Source organism: Equus caballus, chromosome 6 (assembly GCF_041296265.1).
Source record: "Equus caballus isolate H_3958 breed thoroughbred chromosome 6, TB-T2T, whole genome shotgun sequence".
NCBI classification, from domain to species: Eukaryota; Metazoa; Chordata; class Mammalia; order Perissodactyla; family Equidae; genus Equus; species Equus caballus.
This window is the reverse complement of record NC_091689.1, coordinates 60,946,739-60,959,361: the sequence shown is the minus strand read 5'-3', so window position 1 is coordinate 60,959,361 and position 12,623 is coordinate 60,946,739. Positions and strand designations below refer to the sequence as shown.

General features: G+C 40.1%; 1 protein-coding gene across 2 annotated transcripts; it reads left to right on the top strand.

Annotated features, from left to right (window-relative positions):
* Positions 1-7,290, top strand: KCNJ8 (potassium inwardly rectifying channel subfamily J member 8). 2 transcript variants are annotated; one of them, XM_070271044.1, is made up of 4 exons: positions 1-101; positions 303-441; positions 1,284-1,728; positions 5,607-7,290. In XM_070271044.1, exons 3-4 carry the CDS (start codon positions 1,355-1,357, stop codon positions 6,505-6,507), a joined length of 1,275 nt encoding a protein of 424 aa, XP_070127145.1. In that variant the 5' UTR covers positions 1-101; positions 303-441; positions 1,284-1,354; the 3' UTR covers positions 6,508-7,290. The 2 variants fall into 2 exon arrangements, with proteins under 2 accessions (XP_070127145.1, XP_001502279.1); XM_001502229.5 differs by lacking the exon at positions 1-101 and having other exon boundaries at positions 113-441.
* The last annotated feature ends 5,333 nt before the right edge of the window (positions 7,291-12,623 follow it).

The following is a 12,623-nucleotide window of genomic DNA, read 5'->3' as shown; positions in this document are numbered from 1 at the left end:
AGTGTCGCCCCTCCCTCTGGCCGGCTCCCTACCACCCCCGGGCGCGCCCTCCTCCCCCACCCCCTCCCGCCAGCATCTCGGCAACTTCGGCGGCCTCCGAGGTCTGGCGCGCGTCAAAGCCCGAACTGGGAGGCTGAGTTGTGGAGCATCCTCTCCCCGCAGCCCCTCCTCCGCCCACGGCAGCGGCCAAGGGTGTAGAGCTTAGCAGGGGGAGGGGAAGATCTACACCCATCCCCCTTCCTCCAGCCCTCCCCGCGATCAGATTCAACTGCACCTTTTATTATTTTAACTCTTCTCCCTAGGACACGCGGCCCCCGGATCTGTCCCTCCGGCATTAGCGATCCCCGCTCCCGCGCGCCGGCATGGGACAGCGAGGGACCTGCCCGCGGTCGGCCGGCGTGTGCGGGGAGGTGCCGCCGCCGCGCCCGCTGCCCCGAGTCTGTAAGTTTCAACGCTCCTCCCGGGGAGGGGGGAGGCTGCCCGCGTCCCCGCAAATGATTTAAAATGCAAAACACGGCAGAGGTTTACTGGGTTGGATGAACTTTTCGGGGCACGCACTTTTAACTCCCTCCGCCGCCCTCAGGCTAGCGTCCGGGTTTTTTCTTGCAACTTGTACGCGTGATCCCTTCGTTGTAAAGAAGTTTCCATTTATAATATTTTCAATTCCAGTGGGAAGGTTTTTTAATGCAACTCATACTTCTTTCAAGTTTAAAATACTTAATAATTTTCAAGTTACATGGCACATCGCCTATTGTTATTTTGTCAATTTACACTAAACATGTTATTTACACTGCGCAAGAGGCCACGGCCTTTTCTTTGCCTACTTCTTAAAATAACGGAGGAAGAATTTCCCCTTTTTACTTTTAATATTGCTGTATCATGTAAATACTTTGGTAAATAGATCGTGATACCCAGCTGGTCTTAATTTTCGTCATAGACGCCACGCGCTTGTATCCTTACACTAATCGACAGACGCGGTTAATCTCAGAGAATTAACATTGAGCCTGCTGTTTACAGGAAGCCTCCTGGTTTTGTTTAACTAAGGCTATGCCCATATGTGTTCAAAATGATAAGGAAAATTGAAGCGGTTCTGATTCAGACCAAATAATTTCTCCGGGATCTCAGAACTCAAGCACAAACAAGATTCGTGTTTAGATTAATAAGATCATCCTTTTAGTTTTGCACGTCACCTCGAACGTATAGACATACCCCCGAATGCAAAGATCGAAGAGGTGTGGAAATGGGGGGGAGGGGAGTTTTTGATCATCGTTTCCCTCGTGCAGGAGGACGGGTCTCGAGGAAAGGAGAGGTCGAGGAAGAGACAGGTGGATAGGCTGGCTATGGTGACAGGACGATGTTGGCCAGAAAGAGCATCATCCCCGAGGAGTATGTGCTGGCGCGCATCGCCGCGGAGAACCTGCGCAAACCTCGCATCCGAGACCGCCTCCCGAAAGCCCGCTTCATCGCCAAGAGCGGGGCCTGTAACCTGGCGCACAAGAACATCCGTGAGCAGGGACGATTCCTTCAGGACATCTTCACTACCTTGGTGGACCTGAAATGGCGCCACACGCTGGTCATCTTTACCATGTCCTTCCTCTGCAGCTGGCTGCTCTTCGCCATCATGTGGTGGCTGGTGGCCTTTGCCCATGGGGACATCTATGCTTACATGGAGAAAAGTGGAATGGAGAAAAGTGGTTTGGAGTCCACAGTGTGTGTGACTAATGTCAGGTAAGAATGCAGTGGGATGAGGCAGGGGTTGAAAACAGGAAAAATATTAAACTGCTCTCATCACTCTCATTTTGTTGAAGTAAAATAAAGAATTTGCTTTAGTACTTTCCGAAACAAAAAAGTTAAAAGACTAACACATTGAAAAAGTTTAAATGCAGCTTTATGGATGAGGATGCCCGGAAAATGTGGAGCTTCAATCCCTTGGGCTAGCCTTGAAAATATTGTACCAGTTATTAAAAAAAAAAGGTTGTGGTTCAAAGAATTCCATATTGTGCCTTACTCAAAACAAAGTACACATTTAGGTTTCAGTATGAAAAAGCTTCTGTCCGTGGTTCCAGTGTCCACAAGTAAATATCTGATCAACAAAACATTGTGTAAATGCTAGTAATATTTTTCCATGACTTCTCTTACCCATGACATTTTCAAGAATAATAAGAAAAATGGGTAAACACTGGTGAGAGGTGTCCTAGATTAAAAATCCACTAAAAATGACATAAATAAATATTAGCCCTTCTTTATCAAGATTGTCTTAAGTAGCTTGTTGCTTGCATTGGATTCCAAAACTCAAAGTTATGCTAAGACTCAGAACTAGAATAAATTAATTTTTAATGGAAATTGGTCCAAAATTTTCATGGAAGAGATTATGTAGAAGCGTCTTAATGTTGTGGCTTTCTTTCAGAATGGTAATAGAATAGGAACAAGACAATTCTTAGATTGCCTAACTTCACTTCTTTCTCTTATATCATAAGTATTTCAAAGATAAGTAAAGTGAATTTGATTTCACTGATTCTCCGCTCATATTTTTTCACAAGCTAAGAACATTTAGTTGGGGTGATTTGTCTCTTAATTTGGTTCGTTGGAAGATGGAAAGAGATCATTTTTATCAGTTGCAAAAATGTTTACTGAAGCGACACAATAATAATAATAATACTAGAAACTTTTCCAGGACGTTTTCTGAATAACATTCCAAATTCAATAATGCAAAAGCAAAGCAACTGAACAAGCACCATTCTGCCAGGCAATTGTAGGCAATGAGACCTTTACTGACCCTGAAATCTTAGGAAACTAGCGTACCACTGCAAGAAGCAGAAACTCAGACTGTGAACTTGTCCATCCTTCCATTTCCTGAGTAATTACTGCAAGGCCTGCATATCAAGGAGGGATGCAGCAATGTGTGCAGGGACCACACGCCACAGATCTCAGCTCATGTTTTGAGAGAAAACTGTATTGAATTGATCCATTACCTTTACCGTCGAGTAAATATTATTTTCTTGTCTTAAACTTATCGCAAACTTTTATCTCAAAGAAAATACAGGTGAAAAGTGTAGGTGATCATCAGTATACCAGATATAAAGGAAACAATTGAAATACTGTGTTTAACAGGTATTTGTAGGTCAAAAAGCATTATCTATAATATTTCTCTATAAGAAATTTATGGGCACTGATTTTGGTGAATCATTTTCCTATCAAGACAAGTTTTTAATAAACATGCAGTAGACTCTCATAAAAATAGATAAACGAAAAAGATAAACTTTGAAAATAAATGACAGATTTTATTCACAAGACAAATATATTGGCTTTTCCCATGAAAAAGAAGTCATTAAGTCATTAGGGAATGTATTAAAGATCTATCATCAAAGTGCTATCCTTGCAAGGGTTGTTTTAAAAGAACTTCGCCGAGTGCACTCGTTATCACAAACCGTTTTGCATATTCCTTCCGCGGATGTTTTCCTGCTGGTGTGAACATTAACCTCACTGTGAGAAATGGTGTTGCAAATACAAGAGAAAAGTTGATTTTATCAGCATGACAATTTTAGCATTTTAAATTGCAGTTATCTAAAAAAAACTATTTGACATCTTTTAAGGTTAAAATTTTATTGGTTTTATTTTAATGTTATGGTACTATTTATACTTTAATCTCAACATACAGTTTAATTGTAACAAACCATAAATAATAAAAATTTTTTCACCAAAAATATAGAAACAGGAAAATCTCTATTCTCTCCCAAGGGGGATTTAAAAGATAACCAAGAATATTTCTAATTCTTTGCATTTTCTTTCCTTTCATAAATTCAGTGTCCCACCATATCATCAAAATTGGAAATAACTTATTGTGATAGATACTCCCCACGATGTCCAAGTAACATTTTACCATTCTCATTTTAGAATGGCTCAGTTTTCCTTTTTTGTGGATGACTTTCTAACATGAGTCAGAAAATAAACCCACATATTTCCTCTTCTTATTCAGCCTAACTCCCTCTCTAGCAGAAGAAACAAGCAGCTAAACACGTTCATCTCTTGAGGTTGTTTAGCGTGGCAGGTATCCATAAAAGGCTGAGTCTTGCACCATATAGTGTTTAGAATTAAATTCTTTCATAAAATAAACACTATACAAAGTATGGCACATGAATGGTCTCCCAAGCCATTAAAACAAAACATTTGGGAATATTCATCATTAGCCTACTCCCTGAAGTCTGTATTCATTGTTAGAAGTCAGTGTTGGGTCCATGCCCCACCTCTGGGGTCCATTCTTATTCTTTGCCATGTTTTTGGATCACATGGTGTATCTTGTGTATAGCTAGTGCAAAAAGCAATTATTGTGATTTTCCATGAATCTTTTTAGTGACAAAGGGGTGAAAAAGGCAATTTTCACATTCTACTTGAAATCTAATCCAAAGAATCATCTATGCGTGCTTGCTTATCCCTCACGGTGTTCCACCAAGTGCCGTGTGTAGACTCAGTGTTCAAATGTTTAAACATTTTGCTCATTCATTGTATGTGGCATTAATAGCTACATAATACTTTGACAGATGGCCTATGCATGGCTTAGATCCTGTAATTAGGGAAGTTTGAAATTGGGGTTGGGGGCAAACACGAGCTAACATTGTTTCTATTAAGAAGCCACAGCCACATTGGGTATGTAGTTAAGTGAATAAATTAATGATAAGGATAACCAAATGTGATGCTTCTTAACCACGGGGATAAATCAGAATCACCCGAGAGCTCTTCGGAAGTCTTAACCAGATCGGCCCTGAACCTGCCAAATCAGTGTTCATTCACTGGATGTGGAAGAAACACGCAATTTGGAAAATCTTGACACTTGTTGACCCCTTCCCTTCACCTCTTTTAGGGCACTAGGCCAGAATTTAGAGGATTCAAGCTCTTAATAATTATGTGATCTTGACACAGTCACTAATCTCTGCCTCAGATTCTTCCTTTAATGACTTCCGTATCCTCTATGTCACTTAGAGAACAAAATGACACAATCAATAAGAACACATTTTTTTCCAAATAGAAAAACGTTCTTTTTTATTAAAAATACTAGCATTTTTGAATGATGTGTTTTGTACCACTTTTTAGCACTATGCTTTCTCTACATAAGGTACACAAGTGTTAACTAATAAATATGATTTTAAAGGTTGTACATAATAAAAAGATCACTCATTACTCAGTACTTTCCATATGACTCAAGTCACTTAAACACAGATATGCAATAAATAATAAACATCTGCCCGGTAGCAAGTTTCACAAAAGTAAACTATGCCTACAAATACAGCTATGTGTATTTATTATTTTATTGCTTTCATATAAGTAGGCCCATCGTTACATGTCCTAGAAAACATTAAAAGACATATCCCAGAAGCCTAGAGGTAGATAGAGAATTGTGTCCTAAGTCCAGAGGTGATGCATGCAGGAGAGAGAGAGAGAGAAGCAAGTGCTTCTGTTTATAATCAGATATTTGACAAGTTAAGCTGGCTGGTCTTTCCAAAAGCATTTCATAGCCTTTGGAGGAAGAAAATGAAAGATTCAGCTTGGCATGTTATGTCATTATTCAAAATTTGATCTGATGGCATTGTTTTCTGATCTCATTCGTACAGGTCTTTCACCTCTGCTTTTCTCTTCTCCATTGAAGTGCAAGTGACAATTGGATTTGGAGGGAGAATGATGACAGAGGAATGCCCTCTGGCCATCACAGTTTTGATTCTGCAGAACATTGTGGGTTTGATCATCAATGCAGTGATGTTGGGCTGCATATTCATGAAAACGGCTCAGGCTCACAGAAGGGCAGAAACTTTGATATTCAGCCGCCATGCTGTGATTGCTGTTCGAAATGGCAAGCTATGCTTCATGTTCCGAGTGGGTGACCTAAGGAAAAGCATGATCATTAGTGCCTCCGTGCGCATCCAGGTGGTCAAGAAAACAACTACACCTGAAGGGGAGGTGGTGCCTATTCACCAGCTGGACATTCCTGTTGATAACCCAATTGAGAGTAATAACATTTTTCTAGTGGCTCCTTTGATCATCTGCCATGTGATTGACAAGCGCAGCCCCTTGTATGATATCTCAGCAAGTGACCTCGCCAACCAAGACCTAGAGGTCATAGTGATTCTGGAAGGAGTGGTCGAAACTACTGGCATTACCACTCAAGCAAGAACCTCCTACATCGCTGAGGAGATCCAATGGGGCCATCGCTTTGTGTCTATTGTAACGGAGGAGGAAGGAGTGTATTCTGTGGATTACTCCAAATTTGGCAACACTGTTAAAGTAGCTGCTCCGAGGTGCAGTGCCCGAGAGCTGGATGAGAAGCCTTCCATCCTTATTCAGACCCTCCAGAAGAGTGAACTGTCCCATCAGAATTCTCTGCGGAAGCGCAATTCCATGAGAAGAAACAATTCCATGAGGAGGAACAACTCTATCCGAAGGAACAACTCATCCCTCATCGTGCCCAAGGTGCAATTTATGACTCCAGAAGGAAATCAGAACACATCGGAATCATGACAGCAAGACAACCCCAGGAAAGACTTTTAGCAAGTGTTGACAGTTTACGCAGGGCTCTATCAGACTGTACCAGAGCTGGAATACAATAATTTGTCCTTCTCTATCTTAATGCACTAAATGATATTCATATTCAAACCACAGCACTTTCTGTGTCAGTAAATAGTAACACAAGGTGGAGGATTCGTGGCTTACACTTGTTTCATACATGCAGTATTTGCTGTGATAAGCTTAAATTATGTATAAGAATTAGTTATGCTCTCATTTCTCTCAATTTGAAACACAAGAATTACATTATTAGTAATAGACCTTCAATACAAAAGTTGGCCAAGGAATGATTCTGTGTGAAATGCTTAGTGGGTGAAACCACAGATCTCTCTGTTTCTGTTGTTCACTCTGGAAATGCAAATAGGATGGGGGACAGGAAACAAAATTGTGTTCTTGATGCTTTTTGTATATCAGCCGGTATGTTCCGTCTCCTTTTTTCATGATACTGCTCCTGGTAAGACACCTGAGGCAAAAAACTACTTAGCGTTATCTGCTCCTAAGGAGATTCTGTTCATTGACTTAGTTCTTCACAGTGACCTCCAGGGATTTCCTCGTCCTCCTCATGGCAGACTGTTGGCAGAACTGGGCAAGGAACTTTCGAGAAAAGCTAAGAACATTCCTGTCTCATTTAGGACTGGATTCCCAAAAGTGATAGTTACTTCTTTTGGCTTCTCACTTCTTAAGAGCTCCCACAGGGAAATACTGTATTGACTATTTTATTAAAATATTTTCTTTGTATTCACTGTAGTTTTGTGATTTCTCTTTCACAAAATTATCCTTAGTTGAAGCTCAAGAGAAAAACATTTTTAGAGGCATGTGAAAGAGCTATCATACGATAGCGCTTACCTGTGAGATCTCTCTCTAAGGGTCCCTCTCTTTGACATCTGTTGTTCCGAGGGAACTACATTTTTTGTTTCATTTTGATGTCATTTCATTGCAAGTTTTAAAATGTTCTCTTGACTTTTCTATCTGAGCCTGATGTATCATGGAAATCCTGTAAGGTTTTTTCTTTGAATCTCCCACCTCCCCTCTTAAAACTACACTTCCTTCCCAGTAATATCTAAATTCAGGCCTGGCATATATAGATTTAGCGTTATCGGGCAATTGCTAAAGTGAGATTTTCTACCAAAGCTTGATTCAATCACCTTTGGCTCCTGCTTCTTCAAGGATGGGATGAGGGCACAGAAAGAAGTACTAGGGTAATAAACTATGGGTTTATTGTTATAGTTCACATAGGTAAATGTCAGATAGCTCTTGTGTGGCCTTTTACATAGATTTTTGAGTTTGTATTTATTTTACTTCGTTTATGAACATTAAAATAGGCAAGTAATCATGAATATATTCAAATCCTACCTTAAACAAAAGACTCATGATTCTAACCAGACGAAAGGAAATTATTTATCATCTTACTGAGTTAATCATTTCTGAAAAATTCTAACCATTCATTTGAACTCCAGACTCATAGCAAACAGGTACTTGAAACTCTACTTGGATACGTAATACGCATTTAAAACTTATTGTGTCTAAAACCAAATGCTTCATTCCAATTAACAAAACCTGCCCCCTCCCGTAGTCTTTCTTCCAATCACTCAGGCCAAAATCTGGGAGTCATACTTGACACCTCTCTTTCATACCTCACATGCCATCCTTTAGCAAAATTGGTTAGGTGTGCCTTCAAAATGTATCCAGAGTATGACCAGTGCTCTCCATACTTTAAGCTGGGTACTCATTACCCAGTATATGGATGCAGCTGTGCCAATTATTAGAATATTGAAACATTTCTCTATAAGTTGCTAAACAAAAACCTATTTTAATAAGACTTAGCCCAACTGTGACTACAAAGGTGGGTATCAGACCTCCTAGCCATTCTGGCATGGATGTGGGTCCCCCAGTTGCACTCCAGGGCGACTGAGCAGACCCAGAGACAGCTACCACACCAGCAATAAGGACACGTACAGTGCCAGCCTGCTGCTCAGTGGCAGCCCAACATTTGTGGAGGTGACACAGGCTGTGGAGCAGGTAATGTCAGGACATGGTGGGGATGAGATGCAGGATTTCTGAGCCTAGCCTTGGCGCCCAGGGGCAAATCTAGCTATGGAGCATGGGCAGTCTCCCCAGCCACCTTCGAACTGCAACCAAATGCTGGGTGCCAAGGACCTAATGACCATTGATTTAGTGGGGAAGTCAATGGACAGGTTTGATGGGGCCCCCATGTCAAGTTTTGGCCCAGACAGGGACATTATTTAGCTAGTGAGAGCCACATCAAAGGAAAGGTCACATCAATAATTTCTAAAAATCTGCAGATGTTTGAGAGTATCACAATGATTTGAGAACCGATTTTTGCTAAAATATATTTAACTGGCTAGGCAGTTTTAGGTACTATTACTTTAGTTTTAGAAAATAAGAAGAGTGAGTGTGTATGTATAATTTTGACAGATGTATTGACTATAAATGTTATTAGATATTTAGATTCTCCACTTCCACATTAGTCTTCATAGAGTAACCACAATATTCTTTTAAATTTTATTACATCACACCTCTGCTTAACACCTTCCTGTGGCGTTTCATTTTTCTAAAAATGAGAGCCAAAATCCTTCCCAAGGCTCAGAAGCCACTACATCACATTACTTCCACTCGATCATTCCCACACTGTCAACACTGCCTTGCTGTTCTTTGAAACAGAGCCATACATATTTTCATATCATGTATTTGCTCTTACCTGGAGCCCTTTCCCAGAAAGCATCATGGGTGTCTCCTGTCATTATTTAGGTCTCTGCTTGAGTGCCATCTCATGAGATAGTATAGTCTAGAGGGTAAGAAAATAGACTCTACAGCCAGACTCTCTTGGTTTAAATTTCAATTTCAACACGTAGCATGTGTGACGTCTTGGCAAAACTAGTTAATTTCTTTGTGCCTCATTTTCTCCATACATAAAATCAGAATGATTAGAGTACTGACCCTGTAAGTTGTTGGATTAAGTGAGTTAATATGTATAAATGGCTTAAAAGAGTTTAATTCATTCACCCAGGACAAAAGCTTGAAAGGAAGGACTGCCTTGAAATTAATTGGATTCTTAGTAAATAACTAATTCAATGCATTACATTTGTTAACTAGGACAGAGACAAAAGATCTTTACAACATGAGTCTGATCTCTTAAAAAGTCTGCAGCAGGGACCTCATAGCTGCCCACTCCCAGTTGCTTTTCCTGATTCTTTGACACCTGCCATTTTTCTGTCATCATACAGTGTAATGTGTAAAATACTACAATATGTACATACAGAGGCTGTTTTTGATTTCACATGTCTATCATTCATTTATTCATCCAGTAATATATACTGAACATCTACCATGCCTGACATTTGCCATCTGGCAAAAATAGCTAGCTGTGTTTCCCTTCTTTAAGAAGGAGGAGAAATTTATAGGCGGGGTAGGTGCTGATTCTGTTCATAAGTAATCGGAGATCGAAAGTCTCAGGAGAAAAAACTGGCTTATGTGCCAGAATTGCAGAAGAGACACTTCCATCTCAAAATCAAAATCAAGACCAACCTCTAGTTACTGAGTAGGCATGGGAAGAGAGCAGAAGATCCAGAGCTGCTGAACATGCAGCTTTGCTGAGAGCTGGAAAATAGAACACTGTTCATCTTAGAACTATCATTTTTTTCCGGCTTTATCTTATCCCAATACCATAGTTTTGTTCTACAATTCCTCATCATTTTTCACTTGGCTCAAGACTTTCTTTAAGTAAAAATCCTATTTCCCTGGCCACAGACATTTCCAGATACCCTTGGCCAAGTGTTCTGACACGTGTCTCAGAAACGGCAGCGACTTAAAGAAATGACCTCAGTTCCCAAAGAAAGTCTAACTTCCAGAGAAGTTGATAGCCACTTAGTGAATACGGGGCAGTGTTTTTCGCCCCTTCATTGGTTGGAATCATTTTTTGTTGTTGTTGTTTAAAGATTTAGCATTTATGGAGCAAGAAGTGTCCTCTTTGACAATAAATTAGTCATAGATAAAGAAGAAAGAATGAAAAGATATCTACATCTCTTGGGGTTCCCACCCCCAAATTTTGTCAGTTTCAGCATGTCAAAAGTAGAGGCGGAACCAAAAGTAGTGTCTCCAAGGACCAGTGCATTAAAATAACCATAACAAATCCTACAGGCTGTTTAAGAGGAAACCCAAGGGCCGTGCTCTTCCCATGATCTTTATGCACAATTCTCATCAATGGTGATGGGAATTTCCCCACAGACCTAGGAAGGAAGTGACTCTAATTACACCCCCTTGATAGTTTACTGCACACACTCAAGTTTAAGTTCATGGAACTCTTAATCAGCCTTTAACTTCAGATCAAAATGTCGCATCAGAGACCAACTTCATTTTAGATTACTTACGTCTTCATTAGTACTCTTTTTCAATTGTTGTCCCAGTTCTCATGAAGATTTTCTTGACTGTACTGTATGACACCCCTCCCCCAACTCTGATACTCTCTGAGGTCATTTAAATGAAACTATTACTTTGCACGATGTTTATTTTAATCACTGGAGAAAACAAAAAATATTAAGGCTGGATTTCCGTGTGCTATTGGATTACTTCTGTTTGTACTGACTAAATATTGAAAAAGTGGAGGATAAAATAGTTATCTGTAAAATTGAAGTTAAAATATACTTTTCACTGAAACTGTGCGTACTAACAGATTTCTCAAAAGGCTTCAAGTATTCACCATTGACTGTTGAAAAGTCCACACTCCTTAAGCACGATAGTCAAGACTCTTTGTGGTTTGATTCCAACACATCTTTCCAGTCTCTTTTCCCAGCTCCCCTCTTCAACATTTTATGCTGTTTCAAGTTCCTTGAATGCTTCGCTCACATTCAGTCTGCCATATGTGTCTGCAGGTCTTGAGGTTGAAAGTCTGTGCCTTCTCTATCTACCAAGACTATTGCCTTACAAAGCCTTCTCAAATCCTTCACCCAAATTACTCCTTCATCCCCATAATGTGTACCTACCTCTGCTTATTGGTTAGTTCACAATAACTGGTATTATATAACTTTTTGATATCATATACAACTCTCCTCACTAGATTCAGTCTTTTCCTAAGCTACTTATCACAGTGCTTGCCTAATGATAGCAGCCATTCTTCCTTTCTTTCATAGCAATAGAGTTGTTCAGCTAGAAATACCATATTCCCCAGCCTCTGCTACACTTAGTTGTGGCCTTGTGCCTAATTTTGGGCCAAAAGCCTATGAATAGAAGTCAAATGGACCGCTACCCTTCTTTAATTTTTTAATTTTTTGCTGGGAAAATTCGCCCTGAGCTAACGTCTGTTGCCAATCTTTCTCTCTCTTTTTTTTCTTCCCAAAGCTCCAGTACATAGTTGTATATTCTAGTTGTAAGTCCTTTTAGTTCTTCTATGTGAGCCACCACGATAGCATGGCTACTGACGGATGAGTGGTGTGGTTCTGCACCCAGGGACCAAACCCCAGCCACCAAAGTGGAGCACCGATCTTTAACCACTATGTCATCAGGGTCAGCTCCACTCTTGATTTTAAAAACCCTGAGCTTGTGTTTCTCCATCTTCTTTCCCATCCCATGGACCAGACACATATGTAGTGGAGACCAGCTTTGACCAGGCTGATGACGACAAAATCCACGGAGCGAAAAGAAGGAAATAATCTGAGACACTAAATGGCTTTGTGGAATTGAGCCACACTTGCCTGGACTGTCTACCTAGATAGATACAGGAGAAAGAAAGAAATATCTATTTTATTTTAGTGTTTTTAAAGGTTTTTTTTAACTGTTTGTTTCCTTGTTTTGTTACTATATTACAGCTTAGCCTTTATCCTAATTAATATGGTGCCAAGTTAGATCAAATGAAAAGGCAACCCACAGAGTGGCAGGAGATATTTGCCATCCTCACATTCTACAAAAGACTCCTATCTATAACTGATAAAGAACTCTCACAAATCAATAACAAAAATACAGACAACCAAAGAGAAATAATTGGCAAACATGAAAAAGCACATCACAAAAGAGAGACCCCAAAATGCCAATACATATATTAAGAGGGGCTCAATTTC

Bases quoted from the DNA above. Each gene is read 5' to 3' on its own strand.
- KCNJ8 (XM_070271044.1), top strand. From the start codon at position 1,355: ATGTTGGCCAGAAAGAGCATCATCCCCGAGGAGTATGTGCTGGCGCGC. The intron at 1,729-5,606 runs GTAAGAATGCAG...TCATTCGTACAG, and splicing joins GTGTGTGTGACTAATGTCAG to GTCTTTCACCTCTGCTTTTC.